Here is a 25,278-nt window from a genome sequence, read left to right as displayed (position 1 = left end):
AGTAGAAATTATCGAATGCAGAGTTCGAATCGAACTGATTCTCAGAGAAAATCATGCTTAAACATCTGAAAACTGTCTCTTGCATATGTGGTACTACTTATCAGATCAGCCTTTCCCTGGATATGCCGAGTAACATTGAAGGTTCGATGCTATTCGGTTCATTCAATGTTTTCGTCGGGTAGCAATAGCTGATATCTATCGCGAGATAACACCCTGTCTGATGGTGGAATTGGTGATGCAGATTCCCAAAAGAAGTAAATCCATTCCTATATAGACTTATATCTATACGGACATACGATCTCTACCTGCCAGTGCATTATGGTGGTTGTATAGCCTGTAATTCTTTTATAAGAACAGGCCAGAATATACATATTCCAGATGTCATTGATTCATCTACTGGCCAAGCTGTATCCGGTGCGTGATTTGAGATCTTACTTCTTTATGTCACTAACAGGTTAGATAGGTCACGGTATTAAGGAAATTTTATCAGATCACATTGTACTAAGAACTACAACACACATGTGCAGCCTTGGAGTAGCACACTTTCCATCATCATCCACCTTGCCTATCAAACTTGGCCCACTATACATATGAGCAGATATAGCCTTCAGGAGTCTTTTCGCACAGGCTTTGAGCCCAAGAAAAAGTTTCCAATTCCATATACATGCATGTTACTCCACAGATAACCCTTACTCCAAACTTGAGGTCCTATATCCAAGTTGCACCTGAATCGTTACCATCATTCTTGAGTTTCTCCAACCATGAAAATCTCTGTGTATCAATATTTATGCGTTCGAGTTGGGATATTAAAGCTCTTATTATCAGCTGGGCTCATGCTTTCGAATGTTGCCCGCGGGCGACATCTGCATGAAGGTGGCAACTTGGAATCAAATTCCAAGTTTCTCAAAAGTTTCAATCTTCATGAGGCCCAATTTTGTTGATCTATATTTCTTTTTCTTGTATAGATGTCAATTGTTTAAGTACATGTATTGCCTGAATATTACTTATTGCGACTCGTAGCCCAATTTATGTAGGCTGCAATCCTCAAGCAAAATCGAAACCATATGACATTCTGGAAAGATATTGATATCTACAAGTCCTCCAACTTCCAAAAAGTCAACCAATTACAGCAATGGAGTTTGCGACTCGAGAGGAACTTTTATCCAAGATAAATGCGACCAATTTTATCCTTCTTATTTTCGCATATATTGGACTTCGATCTATCTATCAGGTTATTCATTATCGTTTCTTTCATCCTTTGTCAGGATTCCCTGGCCCCTTCTGGGCTAGTGTGACCAGGCTTTGGATCGCGTGGCATAATGTGAGAGATACTGAGCTACCCATACTATATGCTTTGAAAAAGAAATATGGTAAGCATTCTATCGTTTCTTACATGTTCAGAAGCCATTGTCTCGTTTTGTAGTAGAAGGATTGCTCATCAAGACCAATATCTAGGACCTGTTGTGCGGATCACTCCAACACTTTTGCTATTTAATGATCCCTTGAAGCTTCCAGAGTTCTACCACCGCAGTGCAGACAAAACGGAGTTCTATACTACTGGGACTTTTGGGGATCCCGAAGCTATGTTCAACATAAGACCACACAAGGAACATGCTGCATTGAGAAAGCATATTGCAGGACTGGTAAATGAAAATTCCATTGTGAAACAACATCTCCAGGGCTCCAACTGACGATTTTATAGTATAAGTTCTCCAATATGAAAAAGCTAGAGCTCTTAATGGATCATAGAATCGGTGATTGGCTAAGCCAACTAGACAACAAATTCGCTGAAACAGGTGATGCATTTGACTTTTCATGGTGGTCTGTGTAAGTGCTTTAACATTTAGGCTTGAATCTCCTTGATATATCTCTTTCTGACAAGACTCCGAGAAATAGGTACCTAGCCTATGATGTGATCAGTGAAGTTGGGTACGGTGTTCCTTTTGGATTTATCGAGCAAGGTAAGGACGTCGCAAACCTTATCCGAAGCCTTCATCAGGGGTTTACGATGTTTGGGCTTCTTGGTCGCCTCCATCACCTCACAAATTGGATCAAGACCACATTTTTGAAGAAATATCTCGTTGCAAAGTCCACTGATGACTCGGGTATGGGTGTCCTTCTGCGCTTCCGTGATAAATTGATCGACAAGCGCCTAGAAGATGTCAAGATGAGCAAGCCTATTGATAAAACCGATTTTCTTCAATTTCTTATCAACGCCAGAACCGAAGATGATAAGCCTCTAGATGACGGAGTCATTCGTGCAGAGCTTTTGATTGTCTTGACCGCAGGCGCAGATACTATCGCATCCGTTTTTCAAGGCTTAGTACAATACCTTCTCAAGAATCCACATGTTTACAAGCGTTTGATGCAGAGATTGAATCAGCAGCTCAAAGTGGTCTTATCTCCCAGGTGGCTCAGTATAGTGAAGTTACCGAGCACCTCCCATATTATGCTGCTTGTATATACGAAACTATGCGTCTCAGTCCACCTGGCTCTACCATTCTCCCCCGTTATGTCTCTGCACCAGGCGCCGACCTCTACGGGACTTTTGTCCCCCCTGGAACAGAAGTCGCGGCCAATTCATGGATTGTCCATCAAGATCATGCCTTATAGGGTGAAGATGCGGAGGACTTCTGCCCTGACCGCTGGCTGAATCCAGAACGGGCAAAATTGTTCAAGAAGTATGATTTCACTTTTGGCTATGGAAGCCGAGCTTGTCTAGGAAAGGATATTGCAACCATGGAATTGTTCAAGGCCCCGTTGCAGGTATGTGATAGTCCCCCCGGGGTTATATCAAGAGTAAAAATTAATTATGACCGGCCAGTTCCTTCGTCGCTACCGCTTCGAACAGGTTTCTGAAAAACCCGCCGCAAAATTTGTGCTCCATGGTGGGATTGCATCATGGATCGATGTCTGGATCACGCTCCGTCAGAAGTCTCCTGGGAAATAATCGGAAACTTTAGGTAGGAGGTATGGTGGACTTCAGTGTTCTTTTCTAAGAATAACTTGGGCAACAGTCTACTGAGTCAATGACATTTACTCTTAAATTTCAGAGAAATTGGAGGTTGATTTCACTAGCCTCTGTCAACACTGCAACATTATCATTCCATGGAGTCCTGGAGCCCTGGAGGTCGGCATCAACTGCTGATCCAGCACTCTCAATTCACTCATTTTGCATATCATTCTGTATTTAGAACAACAAATTCTCAGTATGGTTCAAGGATTTTCTGGTTCATCTCCGTACTAGTACGCATCGATTTGTTTCCAAGGTTGGAATCGACATTAACCACCATTTTGAAATTATTCACATTTACCCGTAGTGATTGCCACTCAGAATGAGCCACATTTTAATTTTGCTCCATCCAGACCGTAGCACTGGGATCGAGATAATGCTATTGAGGGAGGTGATCCCAAAAGACTATATCTATATCGTTATTCCTAGCCCTGGAGCATTACCTTCAAAATTTTCAATCTTGCCAATGTCCTTACGAAGGCAATAAAAAAATCTTACTAGTTTCCTAATGGAGAATGATAAGGATGATTCAAAAGACAAGACAAAGGCCTCAAGTACAGGATTCAATTTGATACAGCAATCTATGACTGAATTGTATCCAAAAGCTGCTAATTACTGCAAGGGTACATAAATTCCAAGACTGTGTTACCTCCTTCAACAACACATGAATTAATCCGTTTGATCAATGGTGGTGCCCAAATGTGGAGTTGTTATAGGTCTCCCATATAGAACCGATCAATTTCTTCCTGTTACACACCATGCATCCACAAGTGCACTCGAAGTCTAAGAATCCTATGCATTAAGGACATGCAGAGGAAGCGGTCTGCTATCTATCCCTGCTTTTCAGACACCCTTACGGGCCTATGATATACTATATGAAACTGACCAGAATACAAGTACCAGTGCATATTCCACGTCATCTCATTTTCATACACACACATATGATATATTAGCTGCAGGTCCTATCTGACCAAGAAAATTGACTTCAATACACCCCCCCCCCATGCGCACACACAGATACAATTTGATCCTAAAACCATGAATTTTCAAGAAAAAGAGAAATTGGATACTTTTCAAAATTTGCTAGATGTAGGCTTTTTGGTGATATTCAAGAAATTGCCCAAATGTGTTGTGGCGGGTCAATTACCACTCGAAATTTGCCTGCTCGACTGCCTTTCCACTCACACCTTCTTCCAAGGCTATAACCTGTTTGATGAGGAATCCCACAACTTAAATTTCAGATTGGACGAAACTGGATCCAAATCTGGGATTTGAGTGGAGATCTTCGACCAGATTAGATGATGTGGAAGTCTATCATCGATCTATAGGGCTTTCAAGATAATGATGATAAGTTTTGTATTCCGAATGGAGGATTTTGCATCAAAGGGATAATATATAATTGCATCAACGTTTTATAAAAATCTCAAAATTATGCAACTGCGCTGCTCGGCAGAGAGCCAACTTGAGACGAAAACGCAAGTATGATGATCAAAGCACATCCTATCAGCATATTTCTTCCTATCAGAAAAAGCCAGTGGTAGCTTACTGCTATCGACAGATACAGAAAATTCCTTGCTTGGCTTAAAACTTCTGAAGCTAGGCTGCAACGATTCTTGAGTTGTGACCGTTCAGTAGGTATCGCCCGGAGGAGTATAGGATCAGGACTCGGAGTTGTTACCCAGCTAGACCTAGAATCGAAACATCTATGTCACACCTTGCCAACTTGAATATAAATAAATCAAAATTTGCCTGACCATAACTACGACCGTTGATCTAATTGATCTAACCTTCTATAGAGTATTTAAATGGGGATTCCAACTGGATCGAAAGTAGCACTAGCAAGAAAATTATGGAAAATGGACAATGGTTACACCAATGCTGCATGAGAATTCGCTGATGAACTATCATGAACCTTGTGGCCCTAGAATGGATGCTGATAATGCAAAATGATATGTCCACTCTTCAAGTAGTTGAGAGCTGCATCATATGCTTCAGAAGTGGCGTCAAGAAGTTAAAATTATGATTGGACTAGAGCCAAAAGCAGCGTTGGGATCTGAGAGAGATACTAGCATCTACTACTACTATGCCAACTAGGACCTTGGTAGTTGAAATAATTATAAATATGCGAAACCTTTCCTGGGACTGCAAAACTTCGAAACTACTATCAGGAAATTGCGAACAATCAATCAATCAATTGATTAATCATTTCATATTCTCAATTTTTACCTAACATTACCTCAACGCAATGGGTAACGTCAAATCCACCCCCTGTGGTACCGATACCTCAATTTCTGCCCATCAATTTGCCCAGATAATCGAAAGATTCGTTCAAGGCGTCAATATTGACGTTCAACCCAACAACGATGCCCTGATTGAGGAATATATCTTCAAGCAACTTCTGGAAGAGGGTGTTGATGAAAAGAATGCAATGATCCATGCGGTACGAGGAGCCTTGGTGTCCCGGCAGTTCTATCCTTTCCAACCCCCCGAGCTTCGCCGTCTTACTGGTTTATACACGGCATATTTCTTTGTTCTGGATGATACCAATTCCGTGCAAGGCAGAAGCGACATGCTGCGATTCCGCCAAAACCTCCTCGAAAATAGGCCTATGCCAAAACCATTTCAAGGGTGCGCGGCTCTTTTCAAAGAATTGGACGAACATTACCTGGAGTTCATTGCGAACAGAGCCGTGATTGGTTTGATTAATCACATGGACTCCACTGCCCTGGAGGATGGAAAGATGGGAAAATTCTCTCATCTTCAGAAGTCCTCGGCTTTCCCTCATTATTTCAGATGGATGACAGGTAACCCAGAGCCCTTTGTTTACTTCGCAGCATCCAAAGATGTTTGCGCTGGTTATGACAAAGCTCTGAATTTGTTTATCCAAGCCGCGCCAGACCTATGCGATTTCACTAACCACACAAACGACCTTTTCTCGTTTTACAAGGAAGCAATTTTATCTTCTGAGCATGATGGTTATGTCTATCATCGAGTTCAAGCAGAAAAGATCTCTGTGGTGGAATGTTTGAATCGTCTTGTCGATGAGCTTCACGCAAGAATTCATCGTATCAAAGCCACATTGGTTAGTGATCCGGAGGTATCTAAGATTGCAATGGCTTATGTCCGCGGCTATCTTGGCTTCCACGTCACCGAGCCTCGCTATAAGATCAGCGAACTGAATATACCTTCCTTGAAGGCTAAGATCAGGTGAGATAACCCGAATCCATCTTTGTCGTTCCATGCATTCCTTCATACAATAGTGAGAATCTTGCTAACTTTATAAGTATGTGCTAGGGCATGAAGTGATAATTTACAGATAAATGCTGAGTTTCCTTTTTTTTTTTTGTATTTAATCTTACATCAATCTGCGACTCTGGTGTAGTAGTCACGGAGAGCATTTCAACCTGCTCTCAATCGCACTTTTTCCTTGAAATAATTCTGCTTGATCCTGCTAGATGAAGACCCTGTCCTCGTGAAGGGAACTCCGTTTTCGGTGCATGTTCTGAATCTTGAAACCTCTATGGTTTGTATCATCTAGGCCGCCTTAGGTCAACACACACGGAGCTTCACCATCCTTCGCAGGTGAATAATTCGCGGGGTTGCCGAAACTTAGTCCACTTGGATAGAAAGAAGCAGATCGAAATTTGTGGCCTTTTTATCGACGCGATGTCGTTTTGTTGTCGCTTTTGTATCTCTTTAATTTCGGGTGAGGATAACCGGTCGGGACTTCCAGCCTGTTTTGCCAGTCTACAAGCCACGTCACAAACGAGAAACGCCTCAAATCGTACTTTCGAGCCAGATGTCCCAAAAACTTCAATATCCTGTATTAAGGCTGGCTGGAAATTCTAATTTTCTGTTTATATTACCGAACGTGGGATATTTGCTGAAAATGACTGTTATATATGGCTTCTTCGACCTACCCAAAATGATACAGAAGAAGCGGCAGACCTTGCCACTACAGCTGAAACGCGACCGAGCGCATATGTAATAAGACACATCTATTTTTAAATCATATAAGACGTCTACGATAGGAAGTCTCGCTGCCACATTTTTATATCTAGGTTCATATCCTGCTAGAGGGTTGAGATCGCAACTATCACAAAAAGCTTAGGATTGTGGCATGGTCTCTTCCAACATATCCTCATCTTTTTTTAACACCCAAAATTCTCCTTCATTGGGTGTTTGCCCAATATGGTCAACTTCCTCACTACTGTCATCGGTATATTTTCACGCGCTTTTAATGGATTGATTGCCCTTTCTCCTTGGATCTGGTTTGCTATCTGGCTCGAAATTCGGGACATATTCTATCTTGTTAGTGCTCCTTCTCAAATTTTTTTTTTCGCTTCGCGCTGCGTGAACCTGTTGCTAAAACTGACACAATATTATATAGACCGCAAACCTTTTCCGCCCCAGTCGTCGCGTTGGAAGCGTTGTGCCTCTTGGCCATCCAGGCCATGGTGGGATATGGCCGAAATTCCTACCCCCAACCCAAGGCAAAGAGAGCCGATCCCCGTGTCCCGGGTATGTATGTCCGCCGGATTTTCAAGTTTCATTTCTAACACGCATGTTCTTCTCCATAGACTCAACTGCCTTGCCAACCATAGTGCGTATAGCGAAATCTCTTTGCGAACTCTTGTTGACTAATGCGTATGGTTTAGATATCTTGCCCCACGATGGCAGAAAAATCACCTATGGCCAGCTTTCATATGCAATCCAGCACGCATTTAACCTTTCACCAACACTTGCCGACCAACTCACTGCCTCTGCTAAACTGCTCGACCAAGGACGAGGTTGGATTGATTTGCATGATCTCAATGCATTGAACGTGAGTAGGGGAATACAAATACATATATCCATTTCAAATCCTGGCCATGCTGCTGAATTTTAGTCTTCCAGGTTGTCCAACACGATGCCTCGATCACTCGCCCTGACATCGCCTTTTGCCCCGACCAAGGCTACCCGCACCCCGATCTCGTGGAGAGGTTCCTCACCTACTCGTCAAACGGAGTATCCCTCTCAATTGGTGACATTTCAAACGCCTCCGGTAATCGCCGCGCCGAGTGCAAACGCAGCAATGGCCAATACTCAATGACGGGGAACTTCCTTCACGAGTTTATTGGTAGGTAACTCATTGTTTCAGTGATAACGCCTAGCTTACTCCTCTTTTACATTAGGCTCTGGGGGCGGCGAACTGATTTACTCGATTTTCGGTGGCGATGTCAAAGACCTGCGCGTCTTTCTCAGTGAGGAGCGCTTTCCAGAAGGGTGGGAGCCGAAGACCAGAGAAGCGTTCGGGCATACTATCACAGTAGGTTTTCGATAATCCCCTTCGCGTGCCCGCCTATCTGACTTTTTCTGCGCATAGAAAGCACAATGGATATCCCTCATCATTGAATTCAATATCAGTGAGACGCAAGACTGGCCTGGGGATATTGTTTATTATCAGAATGAGCTTTAGATTCGACACGCCGAATAAGTATTTTTGCATTCGAATGTGTTCAAATGTTATACCAGAGGACTAGAATTTCGAGTTGGAGTCAAAGGCTGTGTGTGATGTGAGCTAAGAGTCTGCCAGCAATAAGACTTCTGGGCAGCAAAAAGGAAAAAAAAAATCGAGAAACATACAACAGTCAGGATTCGCATGTGGTCACCCACCATACTACTAACTGACCGGCGTGTGGCTTAAGTACGGCTGAGCGGACGGGAAGCCCTGTTCTCCACACCCTGTGGTCGTATGTACTTACAATGGCTTGAAAATGGACCTGATAGTAAAATAAAGAGTATATGGAAAGTCAAGGTTCCACTGTTAACAACTTTAGATTCTTTTCAATAGAAGTCATCACCAATTGGCAGTCCTGAGATCAACTAGTATTAGAAAGATATTTATCCTTTGATAAGTGGGTCCTGATAAAAGTGCTATTCAGGGCATTACTTGTAACATTTGAAGTCATATTCAGTCGCCGCCTGAGATCATCTTACCTACCTTCTCACCATTTATACTATCTATAACCTTGGAACCGCTGGCCCCTAGACACGTGTACTACTAGTAATAGGTCAATGGTGCCGCAACCCCTGCCAAAATTTGTCTTCTACAGGCCTCAAGTGCTTGATTTGCAAGAGGGGTTTACAAAGCATGTCACCCCAACCCAATTCAGCTTGACAACATTACCCGATTCTCTGTCACCACTTTGTTAATAGCACCGACTAACTCCAAGGGGGATACTTCAACCATTTATTCCAAGCGAGCAACGTCCAAATGTAAATAGGCTAAGAACCTTGGAATTCCCACTAATGATGGATGATCTTTGAAAAATTTTCTCGGTTATCAAGGAGACAAGAACTTAGCCTAAAGATGGGAACCATGCATATACCCCGCAAGCTAATTTATTCTTCAGACCTCGAATACCCCACATCCATGATAATGAGTAGGATCAGATCATTTCTCCGCACCTGTTGGCAAGGTCTCATTGCAATTCTCCACCAACCATGGAGACCATCATAAACACGGATTGTCTTATAATGAAGCTATGGTCGCTGAATCTGAATCTCAACCTTGGAACTGTGGTCAAGTCTATTCCATAATCAACAGTGTAATTCATCCTTTCTCCCGAATACATCATTGAATTATACGACTATGACCTCCGTAAAGTCTGCATTTGCTGCACTTGCTGCACTCATCATCTCTCTAGCACCCGACACGGTGGTTTGTACTCCAGTTAAGCGATCGCAAGGGCTGGTGAACAAGTTCTCGTCACTTGTCATATTCGGTGATAGTTATACCGACGATGGTGTGCATTCGTACACTCCACCTGTTGCAGCGCAGGTAAGAATAATAATTTCCTCAGATGAGCCCCGGAGACTTTGTCACAGGAGCAATCCAAGTTACATATACGTCAGAACATTTAGCTGACTGAGCTATCGTATCCATAATAGTCTTCATCCGAAGCGGATGGCGGCTGGGCATGGCCCAGCTATGTTCAACAATACTCGGGCGTGAACCTCTACGACTATGCTGTGTCTGGGGCAGTATGTGATTCGATCACCATGCAGACAGTAAGAAATGGAATCAAGCAAGATCAAATGCCTACCTTTCTTTCGGACAATAGCTTCGTGAACAAGACGACTGGCAAGACGGCGCTCATCAACCACGCAGATGAGACGGTATATGCCATCTGGATCGGCACCAATGACCTCGGCTATGACGGGTTTCTCACTGAAGTCCAGCCAAGGGGCATGCCACTTACATACTTTACCGACTGTGTTTACACACAGCTGGATCGGCTTCACGCCATTGGTGCACGCAATTTTGTGCTGATGAATGTGGTTCCTCTGGAGTTGACGCCCGAGTTTGCGACGCCACAAAATGGTGGCTTGCCTGTAGGAGAGTATTGGACGTGGAAGTCTGATTACGATGCCAATATCACCCAGTCAAGCGAGAAGATACGCGAATATGCTACTATGGTGAATGCCGTATACAAGTATCAAACTCCTTATTCGCTGCGGATCGCCAACAGATATCCGGATAGTAGCTTTGCTATCTATGATCTTCATTCTTTAGTACGAAAAGCCTTTGATCATTCATCTGATGAATAATTCCTGAGACTATTGTCACTAACATTGGATCTTTAGATAACGGACGTCTGGGAAAATCCTGCAAATTACTTGAATGGCACGGTTCCATACAACGTTACCAGCTCCATACACCGTTGTGGATCTCCTTGCGACTCTGATGCTGTTCGAGACAGTTATATGTGGTATGACGATTTGCATCCATCAGAGCAAACTGATCGTGTTGTTGCACGGGAGTTCGTGGAAGTTGTCAAGGGGCAGAGTAAGTGGGCAACCTATTGGCAGAGCTAGAATCGGCCCTTTCATCGCGATCGGGAATCTGCGTACAAAGTTGGAAAACTTAGCATTCGAGGATGCATTTTTGGACAATAATACAATAGTATTGCTCATGACTGAATGGAATTATTATAGGGTACGGGGTGTCAGATTTTCCTGCTACCTTTAGCGGCATAGATTCTTATTGTAAACGCGTTAATTCCGAGAATTTGTAAAGTTAACTGACCGGACTATGGCTTAAGTACCTGTTGGACGTCGAAAATGACGGGAAGTCCTATTCTGTACACACTGTTGTCGTATTTACTAAACTTCCTTTGGTCACAAGGCATGCAAGGGCATAGGATCTGTCTGTTGCTGGCAACATCATCTTTCACGGACTGCAAAGCATTGGCAGCACGAGGAATTGAGTTTGTCTTGCCATGCTGCTTCCTTCACTAGGGAGGGCCCTTCAAAGAGTGACGATGCTTTAGAGACCTGGCATATATCAGTTCAAGTAAAATTGGGGGAAAATTCATTTCATGGAATGGATCTATTCTGACAATTGGGCCATTTTGGCGATGCGGTGTCTCAGATATGGAAGATGATGGGTACTCTGGGGAGTATTTCACAGGAATTATAGACGGTAGTAGCCCAAAACCGAGGTTTAGCCAATGGCTAGCTCGTGATATTGTGAAAATTTGAAGGATTAAAATGCTCTGTCAACTCTGTTGATACCAGGTGGGTGTATACCATCTGATCTCGTCCTTAGATATCACCTTCCCTCACACTGACACACACACACACACACACATCCATTCATTCAATTAGGCAAACAATATTACCAAGGCAACCTTAGAACACATAAATAGGTAGTGGGCCTGGAATTATACTAGTCATGATAGTGATGGACATTCAAGCCATGAAGATATCTGTATAAGTGAAATGTGTACGAAGAGAAAACCACAGATAAAGAAATGAAAAAAAAAACATTATGAAATAATTTTCATTTTTATAGTGCTTAATATGCTTGAAAAAGCCTGACAGAGGGTATAAACTTCTTGATGATTTATTAGAAGGCTGTAGTAGGCGCATCGCCTTGGGCCAATATGAGCCCCAAAGCTCTCACTGGCATTATAGTGAAGATTGAAGTAAATATCCTATAAACGTCACAAAAAGGAGAGCTCAAGGAGACTACCACAAGAAAAAGGTCTCTAGAAGACTTTTTATTAACCTACTTAGGTGATATGGATACATATACACTTGTAATAGTGGTAAATCCAATCCATTTGATCTCAAGAGAGAGGGCTAACAGGGTTAAAATCGTCAACATCATTCTACTCCATTCCGTCCAATTTGAATACTCTTAGGCAGCGATCAAATCTTTTCTTCCCCTGGTTTGGCCTTTGTTCTTTGTTCCATCACTTCCATCACTTCCCTTCTTCCCTCTCCTCATCCTTCCACTGTCCCCTCTCCACTACAACTCCCCTCAGAGTCAGAAAGAATCAGAAATCTTTGATTCCTTTGGTGAGTATCTCTTCCCCCATCTCGGGATATTTATTCAGACAGACTCATCTAAACAATATCCTTCATCCTAGACGATGAGTTCCAACACCAGCCACCAAGATGCCTCCCACGTGCACCCTGAGGGTACCTCAGCCCATGGGGAGAACCTTGTGATTCCTGAATCTTTACTTCCTCGCCCGGATTCCCCCTTGGCCCAAGGCCCATTCACGCATGTCCCGCGTCCGCTGCATACTGATATGTTGCTGCCTTCTACTCTGGAGCCCCGTTACCTCGAGGTGGTCAACGACATCAACGGAGCGACCCTGGAAAGCAATCACCGCTCACTCATGTGGGCTATTCACCGACTCTCTGGTCTTCACGTGGCAAATGACAACTGCGTCGTGGTTAACGCATGCCTGGAGAGACTGTGCCATGACGGCTTGGTCCAACGAATGGTGCTCTATGAGCAAATTTTCATGCATCTCCCTATGACCCACGATCAGGATTCGGACATTCGGGGTCTCCTTGACATGTGTCTGTTTCTCCATTATGTACCTTTGGTGAAGCGCGACATCAATGGGCTTCCTGATGGTCCCCAGAAGGATATTCTGAAGCGACTTTTCCTTGCTATTTGTCCCGGAGGTCATACCGTGGAGTGATTGGGCCCAAAGGTCTCACTATTGGTACTCCTTGGAGAGTTTGAACGACAAGAGATCTACAAGAGGAATCTACTACACAATCTACCTGAGAGTTGAGGGTATGGAAAGGCACAGTCGTTTTGAAGCCTTTCAGGAAAATAGTTGAATATGAGATCTCAGATTCCTCAAATTGCATTCAAGTAAACGTAATCTTAGGATTCTCCACTGTATATAGGCAACTACTAGACTAGGCAGCGATAAGACACCAAAGCTGTCAACTGGTACTAGTACACAAATATGAAAACAGTTGTTGAAGGATTGAATGAGAAGAGATATGTATATAAACCGGCCATTTTTATGCGGCTACACCGTAACAGATCAGTACCGAGGCAAGAGCCCAAGCCATCAACCTTGGAAACCATCACCGGGCGAGGACCAAGCAATAGCCGTGTAATTCATTTTCAAAAAGAGCTATTCAAAACTACCGAACTAAGCTTAATTTGAGAAAAGTGGAATTTCTTCCATCTCTGGATGGTATGTGAATGAATGGTAAATACTAGTAGTATGAAAACAAATCTTCATCTTGATGTCATTTTCGGTCGGAAGGATCTCTGCTGAAGTTTGATCAGAAAGATAGCCTCTATAGGCCATGACTCCTGATTTTTGAATGTCGGAAAGAGGATCAAAAAATGCAAACAATACAACAGCATGTCTAAGGTGGTGGTCACATACCGTCCATGAATTTAGTGTGAGCGGCTCGCCGCCCTCGCACCCACCTGAATATCGTCCGCAACTTTTGAAGATCAGTGCGACGCAGCAAGATTGTGTAGCTGTGCTCTAGACGGTCATGCTGCTTTCCTGTGCCACTACCTCTGTATTAGAGCCCCTCCGGGGGACGTTAGGGAGGTTAGGTCCAGCCATGCAGTGACTAAACTGAGATCAAGTTGGAAGCCATAATGGTATGGACTGAGGTGATGATGTGAACACCGAGATCAACCAAGTTGCTTAGCGCAAGCTTTATGAATCAGAAATGTCAATCAAGGCAAATAATCCACCGAAATGAGTGGGAATTAGAATCCTCAATCGACGCAAGCAAGTGGCTTGGCGTAAGTTGTATATTTGAGCATTAAATGCCGTTCAGAAAGGTCTCAACGGAGCCGAGGAGTGAATTGATAGGGAAGATCGCCTCGGGAGGTATGGGCGTGAACTTTGCAGTAATCAAATCTCTTCTCAGGCTTTTTTCACCGTGATTCCGAAAAGCTGACGACTGATTCTTTTGAAGTTCTCAGCTTGCGTCAAGCTTAGATGATTAATTTGTCCAAAAGGATGCGGCGATCGAGTGGAGTGTCTGCATATCACTTCGAAGGTTCGGTGATGGGCAGGGTAAATGAATTACAAAAACACCCACACGTACATAGTTTGAGACTCAGAAATGGTATTCACTAGGAGTGGATCACTCCTACATATTGCTAGTATTACTACTTAGAGGCGGTTTGCTGTTCATTGAGCCTCCAGGTCTGTGCATTTCTCTAAGCATAAGACCCCGCTCAAAACCCCACTCAGCTGAATTGGTACTTCCAAGGGTTTTAACCCCTCTGACGCATGAGGTAGAGTTTCGAATCCTGACACGAGTTCTTCTCGACTATTACGATTGTGACTTGCAAGATTCCGTTCGGAATCAAAACAAGTCCAAGATTGGCAACTCTTCGTCAATTCTCCTGTTTGATAAAGTTCCGAGGTTAAGGACTGGTGTGATATATTAACCTAGAATCGCTTCTTACTAGTAGTTCTTAGCTACGAGTGAGCAATAAAATGGCTCTGGAAGCTGTTGGGACGGTCTATTCTATATCGGCACTGGCAGAAACCTCACTTACAGCTTCATTGAAACTTTACCAGTTTTTCACTACAATCAGAGACGCTCCACGCGAGATATTGAGCATCAATCGTGACGTGAAAAAACTTTAACATGCTACTGAAAAATTTGAAGACAGCTCTAGAATCTCCAGATGTACGAGAAGTTATTGATGGAGACTCTCAGCTTAGACAAGCTTTAAATGATCTGCTTGATCCCATCGAAAATTGTCATCAGGACTGCCTTCAGATTCAGCAGAGGCTTGAAAGGCACTTTCAGCCCGAAACCTCCTTCGCTCAGAATCTAGAAGGTAATTCAAAGATTCATCGTATCCTACGCATTTAAAGTGGGTCTGTTTCGTGGTACTTCAATAGAGGCGGGATATTTGCCTCCATCTCGCGCTTTCAAATTACAAAGGGAATGTTCTCGGATGCCATGGGGAATCTAACACTTTGTGTACTTGAAATTGATCCTACGTTGTTCTGCACAAATTTAACCACTAACATTTGCAAGTCTTCTCTCCTTCAGAACCTCGATAATGATGACCAAAGACCTCCCTGTCTCACATACGGGAAACGAGAAACTTGATAATAATGCTGGTGATACCGACTCAGAAGCCTCAGTTCCAGAACAAAAGCGCAAATTCAATGATGATGCTGGATTTTTAATTATCGAATACGTTGAGCAGCTTTCGAATACTGCAACGTCGTCCTCGCTCGCTTCGTTATTGCACACAAGAAAGGCCACTCCTGATCCGAGATACGTTAAGGAACTTTTGTACGCGATACGACGAGGCTCCCTGGTTATAATAGAGATAATTTTGAGTCATGTCGACATCGATGCTCAGGATCCTCGTACTGGACGCACCGCGCTTTCAATAGCGGCCGAGCTTGGAGACGCAGAGGTTACAAGGTTTCTGCTGGTCCAGGGAGCTATACCAAATATCCGACAGTACAGCCTGAGCTACTATCGTCTGGTAAACAAGATCAACCAGCGGTCTGCAATGACCAGCGGTAGATTTCCCATACATTGGGCTATGCCTGGAAAGCATGCTATTATTCTAGAGCTTTTACTGCAGTATGGTGCAAATCCAAACGCCAGAAACAGCGCTGGTTGGACCGCCTTACAGGAAGCATGCATGGAAAACGATCCAAGAACGGTAAAATTGCTGCTAAAAAACGGAGCGGACTTGAATGCTCGAAGCTATAATCATGTCGGTTTAACCTCCCAATCTGTTGCTTTTTTTACCTAGCTGACGTTTCATGAGGGTTGGGCACCGATACATGAAGCAGTAAACGGTAAACCAATTGATATACTCCAGTTATTGCTCGAGCATGGAACTTTACTCGATCTTCCCGCTCTCTCCGAACCTTACGCTCCAGGGACTGCTCCGTTGCACGTTGCGGCCAGAGCCAATAATCTTGAGGCTACTCTTGTTGAGTGGGGCTGATCCTGATGCTTTAATGGCGGAAGATATGACGGCGCTACACTTGGCTGCAGCCAAGGGATGGGTAGATGGTATCAACGTTCTTCTGAATGCCCACGCTTCGATCAATGTTCGAGATGCGTGCACCCGTGAGACCTCTTTTCACAAGGCCGCTCGGAATATCAAAATGGAGACAATCGGGATACTTTGTGCGCGAAACGCTAATACAGAGATCAAAAACATCGACGGGTTGAATTACCAAACTCTTTTGGATCGTGCCCGGCTGTCTCCAGATGACTGGTGTGTAGATCCAAATCTCGGTTCATATTGCACATTTTATTAGATCCACCTTCCATTGTCGCGAACATTTTAAGGAGACCCAGAATATTGCAAATCTGCTTGTTTCATGATGGCAAGGGATAGTAGAGATAAATACTCAAACTCGAAATTTGCTTCCACATTTTACACAGAGAAACTGATTTAGAACCTAAGGCTAGGCACTGCAAGCGGCTATAATTCTTTTAGCGGTGATATGAATACTCAACTTAGTCCATACCATTGGCATCAACTTGCTGAGAGCTTCTTTCAATGAAAGATACTACTAGTAAACTCACACGCTATGTTCTTTCCAACCTCGCTGTGTGCTGGGGTCTTTACTCCAGGGTTTGAGTTCAAGTGTTGACTGCCAGTGCTATATAATGAGACAATAAAGACCGTTTGGCCATCTCCCAAAATAACTTGAATTCAAATTTCATTCGTAGTAACTAGCTGGCTTTTTGTATCGCTCCGATCGTTGATACACAAATCCGCCGTTAAGTTTATCTCGCATGATGAGTCCAATTGCCTCTTCTTCTTCTTGTATGGCCTTCGATTCACTCCACTCCTGTTCGTCTTTATAATCTTCCCGGAATTTGCAGAGCGCAAAGTCGATCATAGTCACTTTGAATTTTTTGGCTGTTCGGAATCCAGATTGACGATGAAGCTCCTGGTTTTAACATCCTCATTGAGAATTCCCCGATCGCCCAGTAAATGAAGAATCCTGATAGCTTCATCACAGATAGATTGCCAGGTTTCCTTTGGAGCGTGATGAGCGATATTAGTCAAAGGAAATCCTTCAATATGTTTTGAAAGAATCCCAGGAAAGCCTTGAGTGACTGGTTCTAGTATATCTGTATCAGTTCCTGGTATGAGAACAGTGGCAAACAAACCAGGAATATCTTTCCCTTGTAAATCCTTCAGTAAATTGTAGACCATAAGTTCTGTCTTGTATAGATCTAAGAGATGATCATGCAGATATGCCTCTTCCTGGACTTTATTCCATGGCTCATCCTGCTTTGCGACGTCACCATCATTATTGAGCGCAACAAGAAACCTTCAGCGCCACTATCGCGAACAAATGATGATAATCTTTCTGGATAATGGCTGTCCAAGGTTGAAGTTTTTCGTCTTTTTGAAGCTGAGTAGCAAACCGCCGATCGAAGACTTTCACTTATTCAAACAATCAACACAGAGGATAAAGTAAAAGGCTCAAAGACACTGATGACTGTCGCATCTGCGGTTGCTGATTTCTCATCATTCCGGGCTTCCAGATGCAGTTTAATCATATTCCTAACCACATATAGACATTCACTGCGATGATTATTAGCATTTCGTGGTGATTTCGACGGGGATTTTACCCACTAGGATTCTTTCTGGTCCATTTTGGCCGAGAGAATAATTTGCTGGCTGGATATAGAGGATCTGAGGAGTGATGGTAGAGTCTGTGTAAAGGGCAGTCCGAAGTTCTGAACTAGGATAGTTTTTGGCGGGGTGCCTGGAAGTTTGGAGTTGGCCAATTAGGGAGCCAAGTGACGGCCTGCAACACACTGCTTTCAGCCAAGGGCGCCTAGCCCACCACGCTGCCTAAGGAAGCAATTCGCAGCGCGTAGTGAAACTTGCCCATATACATGCCAAGGTGGACTCGGATTAATATACGGAGTATGGAGAAACATGCGTCTATTTGGTTCTGAGCTACCCAGCTCAGCAAGATGAAACTCGGCACTTGATCTCAGGATGATCTTATCTTACCAAGTTTCATTCTATGTATCCAAATGTTTCATATCCCTAAAAGCACTGATAATCAATCAACAGCCGCCAGGAAGCCCTCGAATCTCTGTAGAGCTTTAATTGGTCTTGATTGAATTCTATAAATTGCGTTTTTGGTCGATGGTGGCTTTTGGCAGTGCGGCAATGCCCCTTTCGGTGGGTCTTTCTGCCGATCCTACGGTTGAGTGAGCCTGGGCAGTTTATTCTAGATCGAATGTATATAAGGAGTACTCATGTATCTTACTTTTAATAGTACATCTGGATGTGATGAGCACTAAATCCCATCCCTGTCTGGATAGGAATACTGTCTGTCTATTAAACATAAATACTCAGTGGAATTTCCCTACTTTCCTTGCTCTCCATTCTTAATTCAACTCCAAGATCAAACCAGGTCTTCCATACGTCCAAGTATCCTTGCGGCTATTTGATAGAGTAAATTTTTGCTTAGCTATCTGTGGACGAGGTAAGATCACACTCCATTGAATTCAAACATTGCAAGTTTCTAATGCCATTCCCAGTTCCCGTACAAAGCCTGACGGCACCAAAGAGTCGAATTCTCGCCGACATCTAGACAAACAAACATTACCTATATATTTGCAAAATAACTTGAAGGGCTTCCTTTATCTTTATCCTCCAGTCGACCTCGGGACCTGTTCACTGGAAGCTTTTTCTGTTGCTGCGGATTGGCACTTGCCAGCAGATTACATTTACCAAATAGAATCCCAATATGGTCGGCTATCCTCACTTGAAGCGTTTGTCCTCCCCCGCTAATTGTTTTCTTGCAGGCAAAGGGAAAGCGTGAGCTGGATAAAAAGGCAACATTAGCAGACTACGCTGAGCATATCCAGTATGGAAATCTCAATTGCTACGGGGACCCTGTTGGACGCTGGCACAGAGCACACGGTGACAACAAGTCAAGCAGCGGTGGGAAATATCACCATGAATGCATGAAGACTTCTGGAGAAAAGCCCGTCTTTCGCATTCGGGTTATTTCAGGTGGAACGGTTGCTCATGGACCGGTCGACCTACCCGACGAAACCCAGCCAAGTGATGGCCGTAAAGTCGATGTTCTGAAGGAATTAGGCTGAGCATATATCATAGCAACCTTATCACATCAATTTAACTGCACATTCTCTTTCTTATCCTGCTAGCATCAGAGGAGGGACTCGAATGAGCCTTGAATCTGGGGTAAGAAGATTTGAAGATTCAATTGATCAAACAATAGGAATCAGTCAGACTAATGGGAACCAATACATCGCTCTGCTCTTGTTGGCTAATTTGATCCATCAATTCGTTGGCACTTGGGCACCTTCCATCCTAACCTGGAAGGTTTCCAAGCCCTAGAGGTTTTTTATTCCTGCTTATGTAGTGAGCCATCACGATTTGCACCCCTAGGACCTACCCTCTACATATCAATGGCATCATTATAGTGGTGTCTTCTTTTGTTGACAACTTGAAGACAGACAAGCTTGGAATGCCTTGGAATATGTTCAAGTTATTATCAAAGTACTAGTAGCTAATTCCCACCCAGATGCAATTGTGAGTGTTCCGTTGGGGATGAAAAAGAGGGGATTCAGGTGAAGGGATTGCCTGGAATTCCCTCATCAAGAGCCAGGAGAAAGAGGGAAAAACCAAAAACATACAACAGTCAGGATTCGCATGTGGTCACCCACCATACTACTAACTGACCGGCGTGTGGCTTAAGTACGGCTGAGCGGACGGGAAGCCCTGTTCTCCACACCCTGTGGTCGTATGTACCGGATACGACATAAAAGTGGAACTTATAGTGCAAATATCAAGTCAATTGTGAGCCTTGAGGTTATCAAACTGTGAAATCAAGTACTCGTCCGGAGTAGAGCATTCGAATCTGGTATCCGGGCTCATAGGCTAATTGATGGCCACAAACCAAGCAATAGAAATACAGTCTGGGCTAGCTTACACCCCCTCTATTCCCACATGACATGTATTCCAAGATTGCCCATACGGATCGTGCAAATGTTGTACGCAAGATAATTAGATGTCCAGTTTTCAATGTTATAGTTGAGGATGATGGATTGGCCACCTCAAGTGCCTGGGCAATAATAGATATCAATAGGTATAAATCACTGGCAATTATATGTCATCCGGCGGATGATGTTTCAAGCTCCTCTTTGGAGTTCGGCAAAAAGGTATTGTTTCATCTCAGCTCGACTAATTTTTCTCCGTACTCCGTACTTTTGAAATGGAGAATCACTAGCTCTTATTGTTCTCTATACACTATGCTTCTTGCGGGATATTTGTGTTCTGGGCGTTCGTTTAGATCTCGGCGGAATAGATTAAAATCTCAATGCCGTACCCCTTCCGGGAAAAATATCCCGATCCTGGCCCCAATAGTGTTCTCCAATGTGGAGATGTCGCGCTTTTTAACTGGATGGATTTCCCTCCGTCTCACGAGCCCAGACAAAAGATTGCCGATTTACTCCACAAAGTGGGGCCTAGCAGATTTTAGTACACGGACGTTTGCCTGAGATCAGAATATCTGTTACAATGCGTCCCGTCCATCGCCTTCAGCAACTTAATCGATCAGTGAAAGGGTTGAGGCGGAGATCTGTGGAACTCCACTTCACGCCCCTATGCCATTGCGTGGTTGCGCCGTCGGCTTGAGATGTTATGTGTTGCCCAGCCGCATCGCTTATATCTCGTCTTCCGTTCTCCGTGAGATTGAGAATTTTCTTTTTCTCCTCTTTTTCCCCTTTCGACCAATTTCGAGCTTCTTATTCTCCTTGCGAGTGGATAAAGTACTTCCTGTCACAATTTGGCCAGGCGGGCATTGAGCAACGATATCTCAATGCAGTAGAACAGGAGGCAGAAGGAGATCATTGAAATTTCGAAATGGCCTCTTCGATGCCCCTCGTGGGTCGGAGTTTGGCCATCTTTACCGTTTCAATCGTGATGATGGTCCTGTCTTTTATCACTGTCTCGTTGAGAGTCTTCGTGCGCATGTATATTGTCCGGGCCTTCGGTTGGGATGATACTCTGATGGTTGCAGCGTTGGTATTCTTGCTTCGGAGGTTCAAATACACTTGGTATATTTTGTGTTCTAACTTATCTCTCACAGGCTTTGTTCATCGTATTAGGTACATGTTGCATGATTGGGTCAAAGGATGGCATTGGTCACACTGAAACCGATTTCAAAAACCTGGAGTTATATAAAAGAGCACTCCTTGTACGCCATTTGTCTTCAATGTTCACCCTATTTTTGAATGTGTAATTTTTTAATCAGATCTTTATAGTGGTGGTGGCTTGGTCAGATGCTATATCTATGGGCATCCGTTGTTGCAAAGGTATCTATTGCGCTTGCACTACTCCGGTTGACAGTCAAAAAGCTACATCGAATGATACTGTATGCAGTCATTGGTCTTGCTATCATCATTGCTCTCATGTTCTGGCTTGTCTTGCTTCTCGACTGTCACCCAATATCATACTTCTGGGATCAAGCAGATCCTTCAGCAGGCTCTGGGACATGTCTGAGCGTCAAAATTTTGCTTGATATTGCCTATCTTTACAGTTCCCTCACGATAATTTGTGATTTCACCCTTGGAATATTGCCAATCATTTTGGTCTGGAATTTGCAGATGAACCAAAGAACAAAAGTAGCAGTTGGCAGTATTTTGAGCTTGGGGGCCATGTGAGTAATTTTGTCCCCTTTGACGCGCTAAATGGTCAAAGGCTGATTTTTACTAGTGCAAGTGTGGCTGTGGTGATTCGACTTCCATTTTTGCATTACTATGCTGATTCAGATTTCCTATGTGAGTGACCTTTCAAGTTGTATTTTAGATTTACACAGTCTGTGATACAATCCCCTTTATCGCTGATGTTAGATCGGACCTTGTACTAATGATCTTCTACCTTCTTCGGTTTTCTGATTCAAAGATTCCACTTATCAAATTGCTATTTGGTCTATCATCGAAACAGGCCTTGGAATTATCGCTGGGAGCCTTATCACCCTTCGTCCCTTATTCCGTTGGCTGCTGGATGGAAGTATTTCGTATGGACGAAATGCGCGAAAACAAGGAAGAAAAACAGTCAGCTACCCGCTGTATAGCTTCAAGAGCAATCGTGTGAAAGAAAGTGATGACCCAAGCTATTGGCGGCCTGACATAGATGCGGGCAGTGGCAAACTCGTGATTAACACCGTTTCGTCACCGCGGTCAAACAATTTTGCAGACGACAACGGTAGCCAGGAGGCTTTGAATCCTGAGCTCAGGCCAGTGGCTTCATACGGACAACCCCCTGGAGTGACTGTGAAAAAGACATTTGTACAAGTAGTAGAAGAGCGATAGGAATGAATGACTAATGTTCAGTTTTGGCTCCAGGCCCCGGGCTTCCAAGGTTTACAACATCTTTCCGAGTCTTTGTTTTTCCTTGAACTTGAATTAGTATGATTATCTAGTTTGAATATGTACCATTGCCACCGATCTGGGCAACACAGCTCTAATGTTCAAATTCAAGTTTTCACAAGCACTTCCAAGGTTAAGCTATTCACAAAAGCCTTTCTGATATTCTACTGGTGGGATCATTCCAATTGTTACTATGACATTTTCCAAGCATCAACATACCTATGATGGCACTGGTTTTTATTAGCTTCCCACGGTCATTATCATCTTCAAAAATGATCAAGTCGTCCCTACTCTCTATCTCTCTTGTGTTGTCTAACACTCAGGCTCTATATAGTCCAAAATCTACATCCACCTAGTACATACGACCACAGGGTGTGGAGAACAGGGCTTCCCGTCCGCTCAGCCGTACTTAAGCCACACGCCGGTCAGTTAGTAGTATGGTGGGTGACCACATGCGAATCCTGACTGTTGTATGTTTTTGTTTTTTGTATTTTTTTCCCTGGCTCTTGGTACATAATGGAATTCCAGGTAATCCAACTTGCCGCGTTACATTTTAGTATATGTCTTTGGAAGGAGAGTTTGAACCTAGCAACCTTGGAATGTAAGGAGCATCTGCGGAGAAATTGCTTACGCTGTGGAGGCAATATAAACATCTGAAAATTGAATGGATGAGGTCCTTTTTATCCCAGGGTAAGTAACTTGATGGAATCTTACCAGATGGAGCATTTGAGGCATGAAAAGATATCTTCCAAGTTTGCTGCTGGAGACTTGAGTATGGTATTTTTGAATGTCCAAGTTGATGACTGAACGTTTACATTACTTTTTCTGTTGCTTCCTTGGTTTTGTAACTTCTTCTCGCCCACATGTGCAATCCACCTCGAATTTCTGGTTATAGAGCACACTCTACGGCCCTTCAGAAAATAGGCTATACAACTGGCCATGTTGCAGATCCATTACTTTTGATCTCGTATCCGCCTCTACGGCTTGCGTTGCAGCTGTCGTATCAACCCGGTAGGGTTTTATGAGACTACGTCAATCCGGTTAGCCACCAAGCAGCACCCTCTGACTCATTTCATGGAAACTTACCATTCATCATGCAAACACCAGATGACTCTTTCCGGCTCTCCCATCCACTTGACCAATTTCGTGGCAAACATGGCTGCGGATCCGTCAAATGGTCTCCCATTCAGGTTTGCCCTTCCAGCAATGCCCAGCACTGCGATATCGGGTTTTGGTCGAATTTCCTTCACAATACCCTCATACGCGCCGAGATGCCCGTTGAATAAAACGTTTTTAGACTTTCCCCCTTGCTTACCCCCGATTAACACGTTGAACAACAGTTGCCCTCCATCACACGCAGACATCACGTTCTCATTTTTATCCTCCATCCAATCTGTGAAAGATCTTGTATCTTTATCCATGTTTTGTTCTCCGATAATCTCCTTCAATCTGAACAACCCGTACTTCATCCCGCGAGTGATGTCTAAAGTACCATCATATGGCGTTGCACTTCCGGCATACTCGGTACCAGAGTCGAATATATCTGGTAGTGTATCGTGGGTGCCAGGGATAAGGCAGTGAAGACTTGGCCAGATATGAACATCCGCCACAGCTAGCGAATGATGAGGCTCGGCAGGTGCCCCGGGAGGGCCAGCGCGCAGAGCGACTTGTCCAGATTTTGCCGCATCACGCACATCCTTGGTGAACAATGGAATACGCTCACCTCCAGAGACTGGGACAAGTTGATCGTCTGGAACACCTTTATCCCGAAGTCTGTTGATTGCCTCACAGTTGGCGATGATGATGGCGCCTGTATTTAAGGCAATTTTGTCGGCACCAGGAAGACTTATGAAGAGTTAATAATTGTGTGTAAACAAACTGAAATGAGAGATCAATTACTGGTCAAAATGGGCGTGTGATATAAGAATGTAATCCGCTTCAGTTACGGAGTTGATATCTAACCACTTTGGCATCCGTGATGGCCGATCCAACCATGTATCGTGGAAGATTGCCAAGCCCGCTGCCCGGAGGCGGAATGTTGTGGCACCTGGAAATATTGTAATTAGATAAAAGAATATTCAAATATAAATTGATTCAGGTCATGTACCAAAATATTCAAGTGTGGTATCATTTGTCATGATTAGATTATGTCCCTTTGAGCATTCAAATGAATTTTTCGTACTCAGATAGCTGCGTTGAAAGACCAATTTATGGGATACCAATTCGAATGAGAAAAAGGATATTTCTTTTTTCTAATGTTAGAGACCAAGAAGAAGACGCGGAGTGTAGTCAACATATCCAAAAATTGAATTGACTGGTGGAGAGCCGGTGCCGGTGGGGGTTTCCGAATAAATTTGGTAATATTGGAATATTGCAGCATCGGCTCCCCGCAACGGAGCAAGGTGGAGGGAATGTCGATCACGAGGACATCCAGCCTTCCAATACTTATTACCAAGATAATGTGACGCACAATAGCGGTAGGTGACAGATTTAAGCAGAATTCAAGGGCTTTGAGAGAGAAAAAGAAATATTTTGTAAGACTTGCCTCTCAAATCTTT

The 25,278-nt window shown here is 43.7% G+C and overlaps 12 protein-coding genes across 12 annotated transcripts; 9 read left to right on the top strand and 3 right to left on the bottom strand.

Annotated features, from left to right (window-relative positions):
• Window positions 1-1,132: 1,132 nt before the first annotated feature.
• N7483_011557 (cytochrome P450) lies at window positions 1,133-2,950 on the top strand (the record flags this gene model as incomplete). The annotated part of the gene is given in 7 exon segments (XM_057094984.1): window positions 1,133-1,370; window positions 1,456-1,643; window positions 1,703-1,827; window positions 1,897-2,360; window positions 2,372-2,589; window positions 2,614-2,766; window positions 2,825-2,950. 7 exon segments carry the CDS (start codon window positions 1,133-1,135, stop codon window positions 2,948-2,950), a joined length of 1,512 nt encoding a protein of 503 aa, XP_056940955.1.
• A 2,308-nt stretch (window positions 2,951-5,258) lies between these two features.
• Window positions 5,259-6,224, top strand: N7483_011556 (terpenoid synthase; the record flags this gene model as incomplete). Its single annotated transcript, XM_057094983.1, has 1 exon — window positions 5,259-6,224. The coding sequence occupies one exon, from the start codon at window positions 5,259-5,261 to the stop codon at window positions 6,222-6,224; it is 966 nt and encodes a 321-aa protein (XP_056940954.1).
• Window positions 6,225-7,204: 980 nt separating this feature from the next.
• N7483_011555 (peroxidase family protein) lies at window positions 7,205-8,471 on the top strand (the record flags this gene model as incomplete). The annotated part of the gene is made up of 7 exons (XM_057094982.1): window positions 7,205-7,324; window positions 7,404-7,534; window positions 7,594-7,616; window positions 7,672-7,838; window positions 7,910-8,132; window positions 8,188-8,321; window positions 8,379-8,471. The coding sequence occupies 7 exons, from the start codon at window positions 7,205-7,207 to the stop codon at window positions 8,469-8,471; spliced, it is 891 nt and encodes a 296-aa protein (XP_056940953.1).
• Window positions 8,472-9,647: 1,176 nt separating this feature from the next.
• Window positions 9,648-10,873, top strand: N7483_011554 (SGNH/GDSL hydrolase family protein; the record flags this gene model as incomplete). Its single annotated transcript, XM_057094981.1, has 3 exons — window positions 9,648-9,836; window positions 9,947-10,570; window positions 10,643-10,873. The coding sequence occupies 3 exons, from the start codon at window positions 9,648-9,650 to the stop codon at window positions 10,871-10,873; spliced, it is 1,044 nt and encodes a 347-aa protein (XP_056940952.1).
• A 1,562-nt stretch (window positions 10,874-12,435) lies between these two features.
• On the top strand, window positions 12,436-12,999 carry N7483_011553 (uncharacterized protein; the record flags this gene model as incomplete). The annotated part of the gene is made up of 1 exon (XM_057094980.1): window positions 12,436-12,999. One exon carries the CDS (start codon window positions 12,436-12,438, stop codon window positions 12,997-12,999), a length of 564 nt encoding a protein of 187 aa, XP_056940951.1.
• Window positions 13,000-14,944: 1,945 nt separating this feature from the next.
• N7483_011552 (uncharacterized protein) lies at window positions 14,945-15,278 on the top strand (the record flags this gene model as incomplete). The annotated part of the gene is made up of 2 exons (XM_057094979.1): window positions 14,945-15,140; window positions 15,178-15,278. The coding sequence occupies 2 exons, from the start codon at window positions 14,945-14,947 to the stop codon at window positions 15,276-15,278; spliced, it is 297 nt and encodes a 98-aa protein (XP_056940950.1).
• A 90-nt stretch (window positions 15,279-15,368) lies between these two features.
• On the top strand, window positions 15,369-16,599 carry N7483_011551 (ankyrin repeat domain-containing protein; the record flags this gene model as incomplete). The annotated part of the gene is made up of 2 exons (XM_057094978.1): window positions 15,369-15,826; window positions 16,152-16,599. The coding sequence occupies 2 exons, from the start codon at window positions 15,369-15,371 to the stop codon at window positions 16,597-16,599; spliced, it is 906 nt and encodes a 301-aa protein (XP_056940949.1).
• A 408-nt stretch (window positions 16,600-17,007) lies between these two features.
• Window positions 17,008-17,190, bottom strand: N7483_011550 (uncharacterized protein; the record flags this gene model as incomplete). The annotated part of the gene is made up of 1 exon (XM_057094977.1): window positions 17,008-17,190. One exon carries the CDS (start codon window positions 17,188-17,190, stop codon window positions 17,008-17,010), a length of 183 nt encoding a protein of 60 aa, XP_056940948.1.
• A 2-nt stretch (window positions 17,191-17,192) lies between these two features.
• N7483_011549 (uncharacterized protein) lies at window positions 17,193-17,860 on the bottom strand (the record flags this gene model as incomplete). Its single annotated transcript, XM_057094976.1, has 3 exons — window positions 17,193-17,628; window positions 17,651-17,744; window positions 17,794-17,860. The coding sequence occupies 3 exons, from the start codon at window positions 17,858-17,860 to the stop codon at window positions 17,193-17,195; spliced, it is 597 nt and encodes a 198-aa protein (XP_056940947.1).
• A 1,208-nt stretch (window positions 17,861-19,068) lies between these two features.
• Window positions 19,069-19,429, top strand: N7483_011548 (uncharacterized protein; the record flags this gene model as incomplete). The annotated part of the gene is made up of 2 exons (XM_057094975.1): window positions 19,069-19,093; window positions 19,170-19,429. The coding sequence occupies 2 exons, from the start codon at window positions 19,069-19,071 to the stop codon at window positions 19,427-19,429; spliced, it is 285 nt and encodes a 94-aa protein (XP_056940946.1).
• A 1,783-nt stretch (window positions 19,430-21,212) lies between these two features.
• Window positions 21,213-22,663, top strand: N7483_011547 (P-type ATPase; the record flags this gene model as incomplete). The annotated part of the gene is made up of 5 exons (XM_057094974.1): window positions 21,213-21,374; window positions 21,439-21,546; window positions 21,614-22,008; window positions 22,065-22,129; window positions 22,254-22,663. The coding sequence occupies 5 exons, from the start codon at window positions 21,213-21,215 to the stop codon at window positions 22,661-22,663; spliced, it is 1,140 nt and encodes a 379-aa protein (XP_056940945.1).
• Window positions 22,664-23,623: 960 nt separating this feature from the next.
• On the bottom strand, window positions 23,624-24,858 carry N7483_011546 (MBL fold metallo-hydrolase; the record flags this gene model as incomplete). The annotated part of the gene is made up of 4 exons (XM_057094973.1): window positions 23,624-23,747; window positions 23,807-24,565; window positions 24,620-24,767; window positions 24,828-24,858. 4 exons carry the CDS (start codon window positions 24,856-24,858, stop codon window positions 23,624-23,626), a joined length of 1,062 nt encoding a protein of 353 aa, XP_056940944.1.
• Between the last annotated feature and the right edge of the window lie 420 nt (window positions 24,859-25,278).

The sequence above is a fragment of the Penicillium malachiteum genome, assembly GCF_028827825.1.
Source record: "Penicillium malachiteum strain IBT 17515 chromosome Unknown utg000005l:1.0-9002435.0:326005.0-9005861.0, whole genome shotgun sequence".
NCBI lineage: Eukaryota > Fungi > Ascomycota > Eurotiomycetes > Eurotiales > Aspergillaceae > Penicillium > Penicillium malachiteum.
The sequence above is the reverse complement of the archived record's forward strand: the minus strand, read 5'-3'. Positions and strand labels throughout refer to the sequence as shown.